This window comes from Salvelinus namaycush, chromosome 21 (genome assembly GCF_016432855.1).
Source record: "Salvelinus namaycush isolate Seneca chromosome 21, SaNama_1.0, whole genome shotgun sequence".
NCBI classification, from domain to species: domain Eukaryota; kingdom Metazoa; phylum Chordata; class Actinopteri; order Salmoniformes; family Salmonidae; genus Salvelinus; species Salvelinus namaycush.
This window is the reverse complement of record NC_052327.1, coordinates 36,454,121-36,474,570: the sequence shown is the minus strand read 5'-3', so window position 1 is coordinate 36,474,570 and position 20,450 is coordinate 36,454,121. Positions and strand designations below refer to the sequence as shown.

Here is a 20,450-nt window from a genome sequence, read left to right as displayed (position 1 = left end):
TGTTTCTACAACTTGGAGTCCACCTGTGGTAAATTCAATTGATTTGGAAAGGCACACACCTGTCTATATAAGGTCCCACAGTTGACAGTGCAAGTTAGAGCAAAAACCAAGCCATGAGGTGGAAGGAATTGTCCATAGAGCTCCGAAACAGGACTGTGTTGAGGAACAGATCTGGGGAAGGGTACCAAAAAACTTCTGCAGCATTGAAGGTCCCCAAGAACACAGTGGTCTCCATCATTCTTAAATGGAAGAGCTTTGGAACAACCAAGACTCTTCCTATAGCTGGCCGCCCGGCAAAACTGATCAATCGTGGGAGAAGGGCCTTGGTCAGGGAGGTGACCAAGTACCAGATGGGAACGCATGGTGGTGACAGCATCATGCTGTGTGGGTATTTTGCAGCGGCAGGGACTGGGAGACTTGTCAGGATCGAGGGAAAGATGAACGGAGCAAAGTAGATCCTTGATGAAAACCTGCTTCAGACCGGTTAGGTTCTCAGACTAGGGCGAAGGTTCCCCTTCCAACAGAACAATGACCCGAAGCACACAGCCAAGACAACTCAGGAGTGGCTTCGTGACAAGTCTCTGAATGTCCTTGAGTGGCACAGCCAGAGCCCGGACTTGAACCCGATCAAACATCAATGGAGAGACCTGAAAATAGCTGTGCAGCGACACGCCACATCCAACCTGACAGAGCTTGAGGATCTGCAGAGAAGAATGGGAGAAACTCCCCAAATACAGGTGGGCCAAGCTTGTAGCTTAATACCTAAGAAGACTCAAGGCTGTAATCGCTGCCAAAGGTGCTTCAACAAAGTACTGATTAAAGGGTCAGAATACTTATGTAAATGTGATATTTCAGTTTTTATTTTTAATAATTTAGCAGAAATGTCTAAAAAACTGTTTATGCTTTGTCATTATGGGGTAATGTGTGTAGATTGATGATGGGGAAAAAACTATTTAATCAATTTTAAAATAAAGCTGTAACCTAACAAAATGTGGAAAAAGTCAAGGGGTCTGAATACTTTCCGAAGGCACTGTATGGAGTTCAGTGACGTGTCCTATAAGGAGCATGGGTGGAAAATCTGATGGCTGAATGGTAAAGAACATCTAGCCGCTCGAGAGCACCCTTACCTGCCGATCTATAAATTACGTCTCCGTAATCTAGCATGGGTAGGATGGTCATCTGAATCAGGGTTAGTTTGGCAGCTGGGGTGAAAGAGGAGCGATTTAGATAGAGGAAACCAAGTCTAGATTTAATCTTAGCCTGCAGCTTTGATTTGTGCTGAGAGAAGGACAGTGTACCGTCTAGCCATACTCCCAAGTACTTGTATGAGGTGACTACCTCAAGCTCTAAACCCTCAGAGGTAGTAATCACACCGGTAGGGAGAGGGGCATTCTTCTTACCAAACCACATGACCTTTGTTTTGGAGGTGTTCAGAACAAGGTTGAGGGCAGAGAAAGCTTCTTGGACACTAAGAAGGCTTTGCTGTTGAGTGTTTAATACAAAATCCGGGGAGGGGCCAGCTGAGTATAAGACTGTATAATCTGCATATAAATGGATGACAGGGCTTCCTACTGCCTTAACAATGTTGTTGATGTGGGGCCTAGGAGCGTGGGGCCTAGGATCGAGCCTAGGTGTACTCCCTTGGTGACAGGCAGTGGCTGGCCAAAGACCCCTCAGAAACACCAATACTCCTTAGCCAGCCCACAAGAATGGAATGGTCTACTGTATCAAAATCTTTTGCCAAGTCAATAAAAATAGCAGCACAACATTGCTTAGAATCAAGGGCAATGATGACATAATTTAGGACCTTTAGGTTGCAGTGACACATCCATAACCTGAGCGGAAACTAGATTGCACAAGTTTTTCCAACACTTTTGATAAACAGGGCAAAATAGAAATAGGCCTATAACAGTTAGGATCAGCTTGATCTCCCCCTTTAAATAAAGGACACACTGTGTCTGCCTTCCAAGCAATGGGAACCTCCCAAGAGGTTCATTACAAACTAGGCCCATTACAACACACCAATAATAGCCCCTCCATTTTAGAATAGGGATTGAATTATTAGTTACAGAGAAACAGCAGAAACAGTGAGTCAATATGTAAAAGACCACACAAGAAGAAACAGTTACTGGATGAACTACACTCACACAGACACAAAAAGGACGAGGGAATCTAACGTTTTAAACATGATTGAATTTCAATGACTTGTCAACCCCGGGCGATTATATCTGGAGTGTGGCTTCTATTGTTAGCTGTGCGTTGGCAGAGAGGGTACAGGCTTAGCTGGACATTCCGAGCGATTGCCTGCCCCACTACTCTAACGAGCCCAAACAATGAGGCTGAGACTGAGGCTGATATCCTTTATGCTGCCTGGCTGCCCCCCCTCAAACATAACCCCCTATAATCCTCACTGGAATGAACACATATCATCTCTGGATGATTGACTGAGTCACTGCTATGTCATTGTTATGAATCTGAACAGCTCCTAGGAAGCTGAACAGCAACAGAATGACATCCTTTTTAAATGAAGCACTTCTAATAGTATTATTATACAGTAATATGGTGAGATCTGATGACTTGATCAAATATTGTAATTTCTCCCATTTAGGATAATGTCTTGTTAGAACAGTCTTTATTACCCCTACAGGACCATTTCATTTACTTGTATTGTCCACCCCATGTGTACACTTCACCAGCATCATGTGTACACTTCACCAGCATCATGTGTACACTTCACCAGCATCATGTGTACACTTCACCAGCATCATGTGTACACTTCACCAACAACCTGTGTACACTTCACCAGCATCATGTATACAACTCACCAGCATCATGTGTACACTTCACCAGCATCATGTGTACACTTCACCAACAACCTGTGTACACTTCACCAGCATCATGTGTACACTTCACCAGCATCATGTATACAACTCACCAGCATCATGTGTACACTTCACCAGCATCATGTGTACAACTCACCAGCATCATGTAAACACCTCACCAACATCATGTGTACACCTGACCAACATCATGTATACACCTCACCAACATCATGTGTACACCTCACCAACAACCTGTGTACACCTCACCAATAATTAATGTACACCTCACAAACATCATGTGTACATCTCACCAACATCATGTATACACCTCACCAACATCATGTGTACACCTCACCAACATCATGTGTACACCTCACCAACAACCTGTGTACACCTCACAAACATCATGTGTACACCTCACCAACATCATGTGTACACCTCACCAACATCATGTGTACACCTCACCAACAACCTGTGTACACCTCACCAACATCATGTGTACACCTCACCAACAACCTGTGTACACCTCACCAATAATTAATGTACACCTCACAAACATCATGTGTACATCTCACCAACATCATGTATACACCTCACCAACATCATGTGTACACCTCACCAACAACCTGTGTACACCTCACCAATAATTCATGTACACCTCACCAACATCATGTGTACACCTCACCAACAACCTGTGTACACCTCACAAACATCATGTGTACACCTCACCAACATCATGTATACACCTCACCAACATCATGTGTACACCTCACCAACAACCTGTGTACACCTCACCAATAATTAATGTACACCTCACCAACATCATGTATACACCTCACCAACATCATGTATACACCTCACCAACATCATGTATACACCTCACCAACAATCTGTGTACACCTCACCAATAATTAATGTACACCTCACCAACATCATGTGTACATCTTACCAACATCATGTATACACCTCACCAACATCATGTGTACATCTCACCAACATCATGTGTACATCTCACCAACATCATGTATACACCTCACCAACATCATGTGTACACCTCACCAACATCATGTGTACACCTCACCAACATCATGTATACACCTCACCAACAACCTGTGTACACCTCACCAATAATTAATGTACACCTCACCAACATCATGTGTACATCTCACCAACATCATGTATACATCTCACCAACATAATGTATACACCTCACCAACATCATGTGTACACCTCACCAACATCATGTGTACATCTCACCAACATCATATATACACCCCACCAACATCATGTGTACACTTCACCAACATCATGTGTACATCTCACCAACATCATGTGTACACCTCACCAACATCATGTGTACACCTCACCAACATCATGTGTACACCTCACCAACATCATGTGTACACCTCACCAACATCATGTGTACACCTCACCAACATCATGTGTACACCTCACCAACATCATGTGTACGTCTCACCAACATCATGTATACACCTCACCAACATCATGTATACACCTCACTAACAACCTGTGTACACCTCACCAATAATTAATGTACACCTCATCAACATCATGTGTACATCTCACCAACATCATGTATACACCTCACCAACATCATGTGTACACCTCACCAACATCATGTATACATTTCTCCAACATCATGTGTACACCTCACCAACATCATGTGTACATCTCACCAACATCATGTGTACATCTCACCAACATCATGTGTACACCTCACCAACAACCTGTGTACACCTCACCAACAGCATGTGTACATCTCACCAACATCATGTGTACACCTCACCAACAACCTGTGTACACCTCACCAACATCATGTGTACACCTCACCAACATCATGTGTACATCTCACCAACATCATGTGTACATCTCACCAACATCATGTGTACACCTCACCAACATCATGTGTACACCTCACCAACATCATGTGTACACCTCACCAACATCATGTGTACACCTCACCAACATCATGTGTACATCTCACCAACATCATGTGTACACCTCACCAACATCATGTGTACACCTCACCAACATCATGTGTACTTCTCACCAATAATTAATGTACACCTCACCAACATCATGTGTACATCTCACCAACATCATGTGTACACCTCACCAACAGCCTGTGTACACCTCACCAACATCATGTATACACCTCACCAACATCATGTGTACATCTCACCAACATCATGTGTACACCTCACCAATAATTAATGTACACCTCACCAACATCATGTGTACATCTCACCAACATCATGTGTACATCTCACCAACATCATGTGTACACCTTACCAACAACCTGTGTACACCTCACCAACATCATGTGTACACCTCACCAACATCATGTGTACATCTCACCAACATCATGTGTACACCTCACCAATAATTAATGTACACCTCACCAACATCATGTGTACATCTCACCAACATCATGTGTACATCTCACCAACATCATGTGTACACCTTACCAACAACCTGTGTACACCTCACCAACATCATGTGTACACCTCACCAACATCATGTGTACATCTCACCAACATCATGTGTACACCTCACCAATAATTAATGTACACCTCACCAGCATCACGTGTGCCACCTCATGGATTGAACTCTACCCTGTTCTTCATGATTCATCCATGATGCAGGGCCTTCATTATGCCAGTACACAGCCTAAAAGGCTGCGTCCACCAAAACGTATTACATACATGGCTTTAAAACACATCAATACTCCAAGAAACTTACTCACAGAAACATGCATAAACATAGTATAGAATAAAACGTTGGCTTTGTTCTGCAGTCTAGCAACCAAGACTTGAGCTATACAACTCAAATGGCTTTGTTCATGTTATGTCACAGTATGTTATTATTCAAGGGCCAGCGATAACGATTTGTTTCATATCTCTCGTGTTGTTGTCATGTTCTGGTGTGTGGCGGATGTAATAGCTAGCTACAACCATGCAAGCAAAGGACCGGTCACCATAACAACGATGGTACGTTGGTGATTTATTCCAGGAGTGGAAGGGAGGGAATGAGGGAGAGGAAGGTGAGGGGGGTTGGAGAGAGAGAGGGAGGGAGGGATGGAGAAGGGGCTGGGGTAATCAGTTCCTACTGGGGGGCAAGCAGGGAGGTAATGGAGAAAATTAGCCAAGAGATTTTAGTGTTTTAGACTCCATGCTGTGCTGCTGTAGTGACACTGGATCACAATGGAGCGGTAGCAGCTTTTATTGTGTCAATGGCTGGTTCATGTTCAGTAGGACACACTGTAGCAAAACGGTTTGGAACAGAAATAGTATTGGAACAGGATCCCTGTGTCAATACTCCTCCTTCGCCTCCCACTCTTCCTCTACCGCCCTCATTCTCCCATTCTTTCCTCCTCTATCCTTCTCTCTCCTCCTCCTCCCCTGGCTATTGTCCAGTATTGGCCTGGCTGGCCGGCTGTGTGTCTCAGTGCTTATCTGAAGCACACAGTGAGTGCTAGCTCACAGAGGTGTCTCTGCGGCCAGACAAGCCCAGTTGGAGAGAGTCTCTGGATCTGCTGGCTCTGTGACTGGTGGAAGGGTTCAGGAGCAGGCTCTGTGACTGGTGGAAGGATTCAGGAGCTGGCTCTGTGACTGGTGGAAGGGTTCAGGAGCAGGCTCTGTGACTGGTGGAAGGATTCAGGAGCTGGCTCTGACTGGTGGAAGGGTTTAAGAGCAGGCTCTGTGACTGGTGGAAGGATTCAGGAGCTGGCTCTGTGACTGGTGGAAGGGTTTAAGAGCAGGCTCTGTGACTGGTGGAAGGATTCAGGAGCTGGCTCTGTGACTGGTGGAAGGGTTTAAGAGCAGGCTCTGTGACTGGTGGAAGGATTCAGGAGCTGGCTCTGTGACTGGTGGAAGGGTTCAGGAGCAGGCTCTGTGACTGGTGGAAGGATTCAGGAGCTGGCTCTGTGACTGGTGGAAGGGTTCAGGAGCTGGCTCTGTGACTGGTGGAAGGGTTCAGGAGCAGGACAAGGAGAGCTGTGTTATCATACACAGGTGCACTTACAGTTGCATGGATGACACCAAGGTTATTATAGTTTGATGTTTTTATATTCACTTGTATTTCTATTCATTTGGGGATTAAAAAAACAATTCAGTTTAGTTTCAGTTATTTTTCAGACCTGATTTGCATATTTTTTTATTTTGTTTAAGTTGTATAAAAAAACATTTATATTTCGTTTTTATATGATTTCATTTAAGTTTTAGTGTTAGAGACAGAAAGCATTCATGGGAGGCTAGGAGCCATTTGTGTAGAATATATTTGTGTGTATTTTTTGGGGAAGTCACTTTGCAACTGTGGGGCAGTAATACATAAGGTGATGGGTCATGTCATAGTTTAGGTTTAAATTATAATGTAGAGATTGGTGCAAAACATACAGAAGTGAAACGGATGTCAGTGTAGCTTCCTCCACTGTCCCCGTACCGGGCGCAAACCAGTGATCCTCTGCTTGCAAACACATGTGACTGCCCTACTTGACAACATACCAACTGTTTGAGCTTTCAAGAAATACCTAATTCAATAGCTCCATCAGTGACATTTCAAGTTAGCTGTGGAGTGAGCTTACAGTACATTCTTAAGTCCGTTACACTCACCCCTTTTAAACTAACTACACAGTGAGTGACCCCAGCCGTTGAGCTGAGCTGAACTGTCGATCCAAGTCACAGCACCAGTGAAACGGACGTCAGTGTGCTGCTAACAGTGCAGCTTCCTCCACTGTCCCTGTCCCCATACGGTGCTCGAACCAGTGATTCTCTGCTCGCAGACACATGTGACCACCCAACCGTTTGACCTATAGAAAAATATCTAAAATTTCTAGTTAGCTGTGGAGTGACATTAAGGTACGTTCTTAACTTCGTTACAGAAGGAAACTCTCTCTCGCCCATGTTTACACCAATCCAATGCTTTTAAAATTTTGTTTAAAAAAATAGAATGAATTTAAATACCTAGATGATTTTTTCCCCTGTTAGCTAGTGAAGGCTAATGATAGTGATGCACAAGCTAGGCCTATTTGAAACATCGCCATCTACTGGTCATATTTATCCACCAGCTTCAGTAGCTTGAAAACCCTCAAAACGCTGAACATAATTCATGATGGTTTACATTTGACTTTAGCTAGTTTTGGAGTCAAAGATAATAGTTTTAGTTTTTCAAACAGGTCTGTTAATTATTGTATTTCAGTTTACTACTCTTTTTTCATAATTTGTTTTCATTTTTGTTTCAGTTTACTATAATAACCTTGGAACACACATTCTTACACGCAAGCATGAACCACATAGAGACAAAAGCGGCACACACACTTAAATATCCCCCCCTCCCACTCACACTCCCTCATTCACCCTGCCAACCTCTCGTACATGCACCCTCGCCCACTCCATCCCTCAACCACTACCTCTCCTGGAATAGAGAAAGAGAGAGAGAGAGAATATAGAGAAGAGAGAGAAGAGAGAGAATATAGAGAAGGAAGAGAGAGAGAGAGAGAAGCGAGAGAGAGAGTAAGAGAGAGTGAGAGAGAGAGAGAGAGAGCGAGAGCGAGAGAGAGAGAAGCGAGAGAGTAAGAGAGAGCGAGAGCGAGAGAGAGAGAGAGAGTTTGAGTTTTAAATAATCTTTATTGAGTCTGGGAGCCCACCACACAATAAATACTTATACAAAACCATAGTTACACATCAATTAAAAACACAACTCCAATTCCTCCTTCAAAGTAACTAAACACAACAGCCTCTGAATACCCCATATACTCAAAAACAGATCAATATTGTTGACCAGTTTATAATAGGCACACTCAACCCTTAGTCTCGCTGCCAACATTCCCTCCAACATTCCCACCACATCCACAGACCCCTGTCCCCGAATACTGTTCTTTCGGGTCTTCCATATCGCTAATTTTGCTGCCCCTAACACAAAATTAAGCAACACAACTACACCCTTTTGACTAAACCTGTACTTTGGCCCAAATATATACAGTTGGGAAGAGAAAACCTCTCCCAACGCTGAGAACCAGTCAGTGATCAGGTCAATCATCCCGACCAACCTGGGACACTGTAAAAACAGACGTGCCAGAGTTTCAGACTCAGCACAGAATGGACACCGGTGTACCAGATGCATGTTGGTGGCTATGGCTCCATGTATTATCCTCCACTGGAGGTCAGCTGTCCTCTTATCAATAGGCAGTTTGTATAATGATCGCCAACAGCCTTTTGGGGAGGCACCTGGACCCAGCACACCCGCCCACCTCGTTGATTTTACCCCTTCCAGGGAAGAGGCATGGGACACCTTTACACATATTCTGTACATGGCCTTCTTTCCCACCTCCTTGAACTCCCCCAGCTCCGGGGTATGGAAGGAAAGCAGCATCCCCACGTCCTCCTCGAATGCCCCCACCGCAGCACTAACAATCAGTGCAGGGAACATATAATCCAGACCCTCCTTCCACCGATCAGATTTGGAAGTGTCAGTCACATACTGCAGATGAAGTACTGGCAAGGAGTCACAGACCTCAGCGACGACCTTCCTGAGTAGGCGAGATGATCGGATCCCTGCTCTTCTCCCAGCTCCTCCAACGATCTGCTCCTGCTCCGCATCAGATGACCCAGCTTGGTACACCCCACGCCTAACAGGCATGAACGTAGGCTGGCTGAACCCAGAGCACGGGACTGGATGGCAGTGTTGTATAAAAGAGGCTCTTCAAAAAGCCACATCCCTGGTGGCGTGCAGGCCTTACGGGACTTGACAACAACTCTCCAAGCCTGCATAACAGACTCATAAAATGGAGTCAGGCCAGGCAACTCACCCCCCTCCAGCTTTAAGAGGAAAAGGTGCTTGTCTAAGCCCAAACAGCCCGCTCTCCTCATCAATGTGTAGGCTGTGTCGACCCAGCTAGAACCGTCACTGTACAACAGTCTCTGGGCTGCTTGAAGCCGGAAAGCCATGATCCTAGAGGAAATGTCCACCAGGCCTTGCCCACCCTCATGCAGTGGCAGGTACAGGGCTGCAGCTTTAATCCAGTGTTGTCCAGACCAGAAGAAATTGACAAGGGTCCTCTGAAGCTCTTGTATCAGACCCTTTGGTGGCTGCAAAATCATTAGTCTGTGCCACAGGGTAGAGGCAGCAAGATTATTAGCTAGCAGTACCCTTCCCCTATAAGACAGCTGGGGCAGCACCCATTTTCATCTTGACAGTCTGGCACACACTTTCTCCACTACACCCTCCCAGTTCTTTTTCTGAAAGACATCAGAGCCTAGAAAACCCCCCAAAGTCTTCATCCCATGTCTGCCCCACTGAAGCCCCCCCTGGTAACTGTGGAGCGGACCCCATCTGAAGCTGACCTGCCCACAGCGCTTCACTCTTTCCCCAATTGACTCTAGCTGAGGAGGCCCCTTCATACACCTTTAAAGCGTTTGAGAGAACCTTAACATCCTCACCCCCTGTAATAAAAACTGTCACGTCATCTGCATACGCAGACAGTGCTATCGTGGGACCCTTCATTACACCTGGCACAGAGAAACCAGTAAGCTTCGCTCTTAAAAAACAAAGCATTGGTTCAATCGCCAGACTATATAACTGCCTGATGCCCCTTTGGACAGGGATGGGGCAACTCAAACCACCCCCCACCTTCACCATACATGAGGCCCCAGCACACAGTAAATTCATCCAAGACAAAAAAACATCCTCAAACCCAAAGGCTTTCATTGTTTTAAACAAGTATTGGTGGTCCACACGATCAAAAGCCTTCTCCTGATCCAAAGAAAGTAAACCCACATTTACATCAGACAGTTTACAAATGTCTAAAACATCTCTTATTATAAACAAGTTGTCAACAATAGAGCGATCAGGTACACAGTAAGACTGGTCCTTGTGGACCAACAATCCCAGATACTCTTTCAACCTGTTTGAGAGACATTTAGAAATAATTTTGTATTCTGCGCACAGCAAAGCAATAGGTCTCAAATTTTTTATGAGAGCCAAATTTTGGCAACTCTTTTGGCAACAGTGAACCCCTTTTGAACCCCTTTTTTGGCAACAGTGAACGCACCGCACGTTGACAGGATACAGGAAGTGTAACGGCTGTCCTCGCTGACAGAAGAAGAGGACCAAAACGCAGAGTGGTTAGTGTTCATATTTAATGAAAATAGACTGAACACTTCAAAATACAAAACAACAAACGTGACAAACCGCAAACAGTCCCGTGTGGTACTAACACAGACACGCGATACAACCACCCACAAAAACCACGTGAATCACCGGCTGCCTAAGTATGATTCTCAATCAGGGACAACGATTGACAGCTGTCTCTGATTGAGAATCATACCCAGCCGAACACAAACATCCCAACATAGAACAAACACATCGACAACCCACCCCAACTCACGCCCTGACCAACTAAAATAATACAAGAGAAAGGAAAAACAGGTCAGGAACGTGACATAACCCCCCCTTAAGGTGCGAACTCCGGGCGCACCAGCATAAAGTCTAGGGGAGGGTCTGGGTGGGCGTCTGTCCACGGTGGCGGCTCTGGCGCTGGTCGTGGTCCCCACCCCACCATAGTCAAACCCCGCTTCCTTGGCCTCCTCCCAATGGCCACCCTCCATATAACCCCCATTAGATTAAGGGGCAGCACCGGAATGAGGGGCAACACCGGAATGAGGGGCAACACCGGAATGAGGGGCGGATCCTGGCTGGCTGGCTCTGGCGGATCCTGGCTGGCCGGCTCTGGCGGATCCTGGCTGGCCGGCTCTGGCGGATCCTGGCTGGCCGGCTCTGGCGGGTCCTGGCTGGACGGCTCTGGCGGGTCCTGGCTGGACGGCTCTGGCGGGTCCTGGCTGGACGGCTCTGGCTGGTCCTGGCTGGACGGCTCTGGCTGGTCCTGGCTGGACGGCTCTGGCTGGTCCTGGCTGGACGGCTCTGAAGGCTCAGTACAGACGGACAGCGCTGGGCAGGCAGACAGTTCAGACAGCGCTGGGAAGGCAGGCAGTTCAGACAGCGCTGGGAAGGCAGGCAGTTCAGACAGCGCTGGGAAGGCAGGCAGTTCAGACAGCGCTGGGAAGGCAGGCAGTTCAGACAGCGCTGGGAAGGCAGGCAGTTCAGACAGCGCTGGGAAGGTGGGAGCGGCTGGAGAGAGAACCCGGAGAGACAGCCTGGTGCGGGGGGCTGCCACCGGTGGACTGGTACGTGGAGGTGGCACCGGGTATACCGGACCGTGAAGGAGGACACGCGTTCTTGAGCACCGAGCCTCCCCAACCCTACCAGGTTGAATGGTCCCCGTAGCCCTGCCAGTGCGGCGAGGTGGAATAGCCCGCACTGGGCTATGCTGGCAAACCGGGGACACCATTCGTAAGGCTGGTGCCATGTATGCCGGCCCGAGGAGACGCACTGGAGGCCAGATGCGTTGGGCCGGCTTCATGACATCCGGCTCGATGCCCAACCTAGCCCTACCAGTGCGGCGAGGTGGCGAGGTGGAATAGCCCGCACTGGACTAAGCACGCGTACTGGGGACACCGTGCGCTTTACCGCATAACACGGTGTCTGACCAGTACGACGCCCTCTCACTCCACGGTAAGCACGGGGAGTTGGCTCAGGTATCCTACCCGGCTTTGCCACACTCCGCGTGTTCCCCCCCCCCAAGAAATGTTTGGGTCTGACTCCCGGGCTTCCGTGCTAGCCGCGTACCTTCATACCCCCGGTTCCTCTCTCCGGTTGCCTCCGCTCTCCTCACTGCCTCCAGCTGTTCCCATGGGAGGCGATCCACCATAATTTGCAAATAAATTCATTAAAAATCCTACAATGTGATTTTCTGGATTTTTTTTCTCATTTTGTCTGTCATAGTTGAAGTGTACCTATGAAGAAAATTACAGTCCTCTCCCATCTTTTTAAGTGGGAGAACTTGCACAATTGGTGGCTGACTAAATACTTTTTTGCCCCACTGTAATCACGATAGGACAAAGGTTGATATCGCCCAACCCTAATATATATATACACTATCTCTCTTTTAGATGCATACATTATCTCTCTTATACACACACAGACACAGACACACAGAACATGAGCCAAATGTGGAAGTCCTTCAAACACATCTCATTCACACACACAAACTAGTAAACACACAAACTAATCAATGTGTAAAGTGCATAATATACAGTTATGCAGTGTTAACTTGAAGTCGATATACTGTAAGTTAACGAGTTTGCTAGTCTGCAATCTCGGCAGTGCTGCATGTCATCATATCGTAACATCATATTGTATCATAGCATCGTATACCCTCTTCTGCCTGCTCTCGGCAGCAGCCAGCTGTGCTGACATCCTCTCCTGCATCTTCCTGCAGTGCGCCATGACTGCCTCCAGGACTGAGATGGGGCTGGAGCCAACTGGCCGGTGTTCTTTGTCCCCCCCGGGGACACAGTCAAAGTCCCTCTGCAGGGCCAGGAAGGGGTCCGTCAGACTGAAGTGGCCATAACGCTCCTGGAGGAACACATCCTTACGCCGCGCCTACGGAGAGATAGAGGAAGACAGAAAGTTACATTTGAAAATAATCACATCAATCACTGACCAAGAGTGTTGGTCATGTTCATATATATATATATATATAGAGAGAGAGAGAGAAGATCAAACTGAAGATCTCGTACAACGCTGTGTATTACTCCCTTCACAGAACAGCACAAACTGGCTCTAACTAAAATAGAAAGAGGAGTGGGAGGCCCTGGTGCACAACGGAGCAAGAGGACAAGTACATTAGTGTCTAGTTTGAGAAACAGATGCCTCACAAATCCTCAACTGGCAGCTTCATTAAATAGTACCCACAAAACACCAGTCTCAACATCAAAAGTTGAGACTGGTGTTGAGACTCCGGCCAGCATCCCGGAGATGACTCCGGGATGCTGGCCTTCTAGGCAGAGTTGCAATTAAAAAGCCATATCTCAGACTGGCCAATAAAAATAAAAGATTAAGATGGACAAAAGAACACAGACACTGGACAGAGGAACTCTGCCTAGAAGGCCAGCATCCCGGAGTCACCTCTTCACTGTTGACGTTGAGACTGGTGTTTTGAGGGTACTATTTAATGAAGCTGCTATAATTGCAAAAGAGTTTTCTAATGATCAATTAGCCTTTTAAAATGATACACTTAGATTAGCTAACACAACGTGCCATTGGAACACAGGAGTGATGGTTGCTGATAATAGGCCTCTGTACGCCTATGTAGATATTCCATAAAAAATCTGCCGTTTCCAAGCTACAATAGTCATTTATAACATTAACAATGTCTACACTGTATTTCTATTCAATTTGATGTTATTTTAATGGACAAAAAATGTGCTTCTCTTTCAAAAACAATGACATTTCTAAGTGACCACAAACTTTAGAACAGTAATGTACATGTAGGCAGAGTTAAAGTGACTATGCATAAAAAAACAGAGAATAGCAGCAGCGTAAAGAGAGGGGGGGGGCAATGCAAATAGTCTGGGTAGCCATTTGATTAGCTGTTCAGGAGTCTTATGGTTTAGGGGTAAAAGCTGTTAAGAAGCCTTTTGGACCTAGACTTGGCGCTCCGGTACCGCTTGTCGTGCGGTAGCAGAGAGAACAGTCTATGACTAGGGTGACTGGAGCCTTTGACAATTTTTAGAGCCTTCCTCTGACACCGCCTGGTATAGAGGTCCTGGATGGCAGGAAGCTTAGCCCCAGTGATGTACTGGGCCGTATGCACTACCCTCTGTAGTGCCTTGCGGTCAGAGGCCGAGCAGTTGCCATACCAGGCAGTAATGCAACCAGTCGGGATGCTCTCGATGGTGCAGCTGTAGAACTTTTTGAGGATCTGAGGTCCCATGCCAAATCTTTTCAGTCTCCTGAGGGGGAATAGGTTTTGTCGTGCCCTCTTCACGACTATCTTGGTGTGCTTTGACCATGATAGTTTGTTGGTGATGTGGACACCAAGGAACTTGAAGCTCTCGACCTGCTCCACTACAGCCCCGTCGATGAGAATGGGGGCGTTCGCGGTCCTCCTTTTCCTGTAGTCCACAATCGTCTCCTTTGTCTTTATCACGTTGAGGGAGAGAGAGGTTGTTGTCCTGGCACCACACGGCCTGGTCTCTGATCTCCTCCCTATAGGCTGTCTCATCGTTGTTGGTGATCAGGCCTACCACTGTTGTGTCATCAGCAAACTTAATGATGGTGTTGGAGTTGTGCCTGGCCATGCAGTCATGAGTGAACAGGGAGTACAGGAGGGGACTGAGCATGCACCCCTGAGGATCAGTGTGGCGGATGTGTTGTTACCTACCCTTACCCCCTGGAGGCAGCCCGTCAGGAAGTCCAGGATCCAGTTGCAGAGGGAGGTGTTTAGTCCCAGGGTCCTTAGCTTAGTGATGAGCTTTTAGGGCACTATAGTGTTGAACGCTGAGCTGTCACCAATGAATAGCATTCTCACATAGGTGTTCCTTTTGTCCAAGAGGGAAAGGGCAGTGTGGAGTGCAATAGAGATTGCATCATCTGTGGATCTGTTGGGGTGGTATGCAAATTGGAGTAGGTCTAGGGTTTCCGGGATAATGGTGTTGATGTGGGCCATGACCAGCATGTCAAACCACTTCATGGCTACAGACGTGAGTGCTACAGGGACTATGGTTGTCTGCTTGAAACATGTTGGTATTACAGACTCAGACAGGGAGAGGTTGAAAATGTCAGTGAAGACACTTGCCAGCTGGTCAGCGCATGCTCGGAGTACACGTCCTGGTAATCCGTCTGGCCCTGCGGCCTTGTGAATGTTGACCTGTTTAAAGGTCTTTTCTCACATCGGCTACGGAGAGCGTGATCACACAGTCGTCCGGAACAGATGAGGCTCTCATGCATGTTTCAGTGTTACTTGCCTTGAAACGAGCATATAAGTAATTTAGCTCGTCTGGTAGGCTCGTGTCACTGGGCAGCTCGTGGCTGTGCTTCCCTTCGTAGTCTGTAATAGTTTGCAAGCCCTGCCACATCCGACGAGCATCGGAGCCGGTGTAATACGATTCGATCTTAGTCCTGTATTGATGCTTTGCCTTTTTGATGGTTCGTCGGAGGGCATAGCAAGATTTCTTATAAGCTTCCGGGTTAGAGTCCCGCTCCTTGAAAGCAGCAACTCTACCCTTTAGCTCAGTGCGGATGTTGCCTGTAATCCATGGCTATTGGTTGGGGTTTGTACGTACAGTTACTGTGGGGACGACGTCACCAATGCACTTATTGATGAAGCCAGTGTTTGCCTAAAGGAGTACGTGTCTCCACAGGCATGGAAGGAAGCTAAAATAATTCCACTGCCTAAAGAGTAAAGCACCCTTTGCTGGCTTTAACAGCCATCCAATCAGTTTGCTGCCTGTTCTTAGTAAACTGATGGAGAGAATTGTGTTTGACCAAAAACAATGCCATTTTTTAAAAACAAGTTAACTATTGACTTTCAGCATGATTGGTTAAAATAAATGGATAATAAGACGATAGTTGGAGCTGTATTGTTAGATTTCAGTGCAGCCTTTGGTGTTATTGATCACAAATTGTTATTGAAAAAAACATTTACATGGCTTGCCATCACATTTTTGGAGAGTTATTTATCCAGTAGAACCCAGAGAGTGTTCTTCAATTGAAGCTTGTCTAACATCAGATATGTACAGTGTGATGTCCCTCAGGGCAGTTGTCTTGGGCCGTTACTCTTCTCTATTTTTATAAATGATTTGCCACTGGTCTTACACAAAGCTAAAATGACTATGTATGCGGCTGATTCCACACTCCTGAGGAAGTTGACGAAGCTAAACTCCTAGGTATAACATTCGATGGTCAATTATCATGGTCATGTCATAGGCACTTAACCCTAATTTCTTCTGTAAATCGCTCTGGATAAGAGTGTCTGCTAAATGACTCAAATGTAAATACAGATGTAAAATATTGACAAAGTTGTTGTGAAGATGGGGAGGGGTATGTCTGTTATAAAAAGTGATTCTGCATTTTTGACAGAAAAAAACAACTGTACTAGTTGTTCAGGCTCTGGTCTTGTCCCATCTTGATTACTGTCCGGTAATATGGTCAAGTGCAGCAAATAAAAACCTAGCAAAACTGTAGCTGGCTCAAAACAGAGCAGCACGCCTTGCCCTTAACTGCACATACAGAACTAACATCAACAACAACATGCCAGTCTTTCCTGGTTGAGGGTTGACGTGAGATTAACTACTTAACATTTTTATGAGAATTATTACTGTGATAAAAATTCCAGATTGTCTGAATAATCAAATAACATACAGCTCTGACACACATACATACCTCACAAGACATGCCACCAAGGGTCTCTTCACAGTCCCCAAGTCAAAAAACGAATTCACGGCAATGCAGTGTTATACAGAGCCATGAATGCACGGAACTCCCTTCCATCTCCAATTACTCAAACAAACAGCAAAATGACTCTTTAAAAATGTATTTAGAAAACATCTCACGGCACAATAAGGACTGTGAAATGACACAGACACAAACACACTCTATCACACTCTGACACACAATCTACAAACACATTATTCTTTAGTTGTATTGTTTGTATATCATTACATTGTATATCGCTGAAATAAATTTGTGCGACTGTCCTTGTCTATCATTGTATCAGTGTTTTGTTACTTGTCGTGTTTTATGTTTTTGTTTGGACACCAGGGAGAAAAGCTGCTGCTTCGGCAAACGCTAATGAGGATCCGAATAAACCAATGTCTGTGATCGTGTCTGTGGGCATGTCTGTAGTCGTGGCTGTGATCATGTCTGTGATCATGTCTGTGGTCATGTCTGTGGTCATGTCTGTGGTCATGTCTGTGGTCATGTCTGTGGTCATGCCTGTGGTCATGTCGGTGGTCATGTCTGTGGTCATGTCTGTGGTCATGTCTGTGGTCATGTCGGTGGTCATGTCGGTGGTCATGTCTGTGGTCATGTCTGTGGTCATGCCTGTGGTCATGTCTGTGATCATGTCTGTGGTCATGTCTGTGGTCATGTCTGTGGTCATGTCTGTGGTCATGTCTGTGATCATGTCGGTGGTCATGTCGGTGGTCATGTCTGTGGTCATGTCTGTGGTCATGTCGGTGGTCATGTCGGTGGTCATGTCGGTGGTCATGTCTGTGGTCATGTCTGTGGTCATGTCTGTGGTCATGTCGGTGGTCATGTCTGTGGTCATGTCTGTGGTCATGCCTGTGGTCATGTCTGTGGTCATGCCTGTGGTCATGTCGGTGGTCATGCCTGTGGTCATGCCTGTGGTCATGTCTGTGGTCATGTCGGTGGTCATGTCTGTGGTCATGTCGGTGGTCATGTCTGTGGTCATGTCTGTGATCATGTCTGTGGTCATGTCTGTGGTCATGTCTGTGGTCATGCCTGTGGTCATGTCTGTGGTCATGTCTGTGGTCATGTCTGTGGTCATGTCGGTGGTCATGTCTGTGGTCATGCCTGTGGTCATGTCGGTGGTCATGTCTGTGGTCATGTCTGTGGTCATGTCGGTGGTCATGCCTGTGGTCATGTCTGTGGTCATGTCGGTGGTCATGTCGGTGGTCATGTCTGTAGTCGTGTCTGTGGTCATGTCGGTGGTCATGTCGGTGGTCATGTCGGTGGTCATGTCTGTGGTCATGCCTGTGGTCATGTCGGTGGTCATGCCTGTGGTCATGTCTGTGGTCATGTCGGTGGTCATGTCTGTGGTCATGTCGGTGGTCATGTCGGTGGTCATGTCGGTGGTCATGTCTGTGGTCATGCCTGTGGTCATGTCGGTGGTCATGTCGGTGGTCATGTCGGTGGTCGTGTCTGTGGTCGTGCCTGTGGTCATGTCGGTGGTCATGTCGGTGGTCATGTCTGTGGTCATGTCTGTGGTCATGTCTGTGGTCATGCCTGTAGTCATGCCTGTAGTCATGTCTGTGGTCATGTCGGTGGTCATGTCGGTGGTCATGTCTGTGGTCATGTCTGTGGTCATGCCTGTAGTCATGTCGGTGGTCATGTCGGTGGTCATGTCTGTGGTCATGTCTGTGGTCATGTCTGTGGTCATGTCGGTGGTCATGTCTGTGGTCATGTCTGTGGTCATGCCTGTAGTCATGTCTGTGGTCATGTCGGTGGTCATGTCTGTAGTACTAAATGTTTGCAGAAGCAGTAGCTCTACAGGATAAGAACTGGCCACCGCTGTTCTAGACCCACATACATGCTTTTGCCTGAGCACAGCCTAAGCTGAGCCCCAGACCTTGCACTCTGCTCAGGACAGTCTTAGCTAAGCTGAGCCCCAGACCTTGCACTCTGCTCAGGACAGTCTTAGCTCAGCTGAGCCCCAGACCTTGCACTCTGCTCAGGACAGTCTTAGCTCAGCTGAGCCCCAGACCTTGCACTCTGCTCAGGACAGTCTTAGCTCAGCGGGTCATGGGAAAGACGAGTCCAGACAGGGATACTGTGCCCGCTATGCCCTCTCTGGCTAGGGCCAGTTTCTGAGCTCCACTGTCCTGTCCACCCACTCCCTTCTACAGCAGCCATGATGATTGTCGGGTGTTAGATTACATGGAGAGGGGAGATGAGGGGAAGGGTAATGCTGGGTTTAACCTGTTAGTACTATCCTGGTGGAGATGAGGGGAGGGTAATGCTGGGTTTAACCTGTTAGTACTATCCTGGTGGAGATGAGGGGAGGGTTAATGCTGGGTTTAATCTGTTAGTACTATCCTGGTGGAGATGAGGGGAGGGTAATGCTGGGTTTAATCTGTTAGTACTATCCTGGTGGAGATGAGGGTAGGGTTAATGCTGGGCTTAATCTGTTAGTACTATCCTGGTGGAGATGAGGGGAAGGGTAATGCTGGGTTTAATCTGTTAGTACTATCCTGGTGGAGATGAGGGGAGGGTTAATGCTGGGTTTAACCTGTTAGTACTATCCTGGTGGAGATGAGGGGAGGGTTAATGCTGGGTTTAATCTGTTAGTACTATCCTGGTGGAGATGAGGGGAGGGTTAATGCTGGGTTTAACCTGTTAGTACTATCCTGGTGGAGATGAGGGGAGGGTAATGCTGGGTTTAATCTGTTAGTACTATCCTGGTGGAGATGAGGGGAGGGTTAATGCTGGGTTTAATCTGTTAGTACTATCCTGGTGGAGATGAGGGTAGGGTTAATGCTGGGTTTTATCTGTTAGTTCTATACTGGTGGTTGTAACACTGAAATGGGCAGATCAATAGGTTGGATATGGGCAGACAGGTTCCTGGTAACTGTCACGGATACCCCTGGTACTGATGCTCATTCTGTTCACCAGTTCCGGAGCTCTACGTCACCAGCTTTCTAGGCTTCACTGAACGGGATTGATTATCCTCAACCCCGGACTGTCTCGTCTGATAACACACACCTGGTTCCATTGTCATCAACCCCGGACTGTCTCGTCTGATTACACACACCTGGTTCCATTGTCATCAACCCCGGACTGTCTCGTCTGATAACACACACCTGGTTCCATTATCATCAACCCCGGACTGTCTCGTCTGATTACACACACCTGGTTCCATTGTCATCAACCCCGGACTGTCTCGTCTGATTACACACACCTGGTTCCATTGTCATCAACCCCGGACTGTCTCGTCTGATTACACACACCTGGTTCCATTGTCATCAACCC

The 20,450-nt window shown here is 46.8% G+C and overlaps 1 protein-coding gene across 1 annotated transcript in view; it reads right to left on the bottom strand.

The window, feature by feature from the left end:
- Window positions 1–18,933, bottom strand: part of LOC120065881 (cortactin-binding protein 2-like) — a 40,870-nt gene extending 21,937 nt beyond the window's left edge. Inside the window, 3 exon segments of the mRNA XM_039016925.1 lie at window positions 13,113–13,340; window positions 17,294–17,306; window positions 17,528–18,933. Of these exon segments, the coding sequence (XP_038872853.1) occupies window positions 13,113–13,340; window positions 17,294–17,306; window positions 17,528–18,933 (1,647 nt within the window).
- Window positions 18,934–20,450: the final 1,517 nt, after the last annotated feature.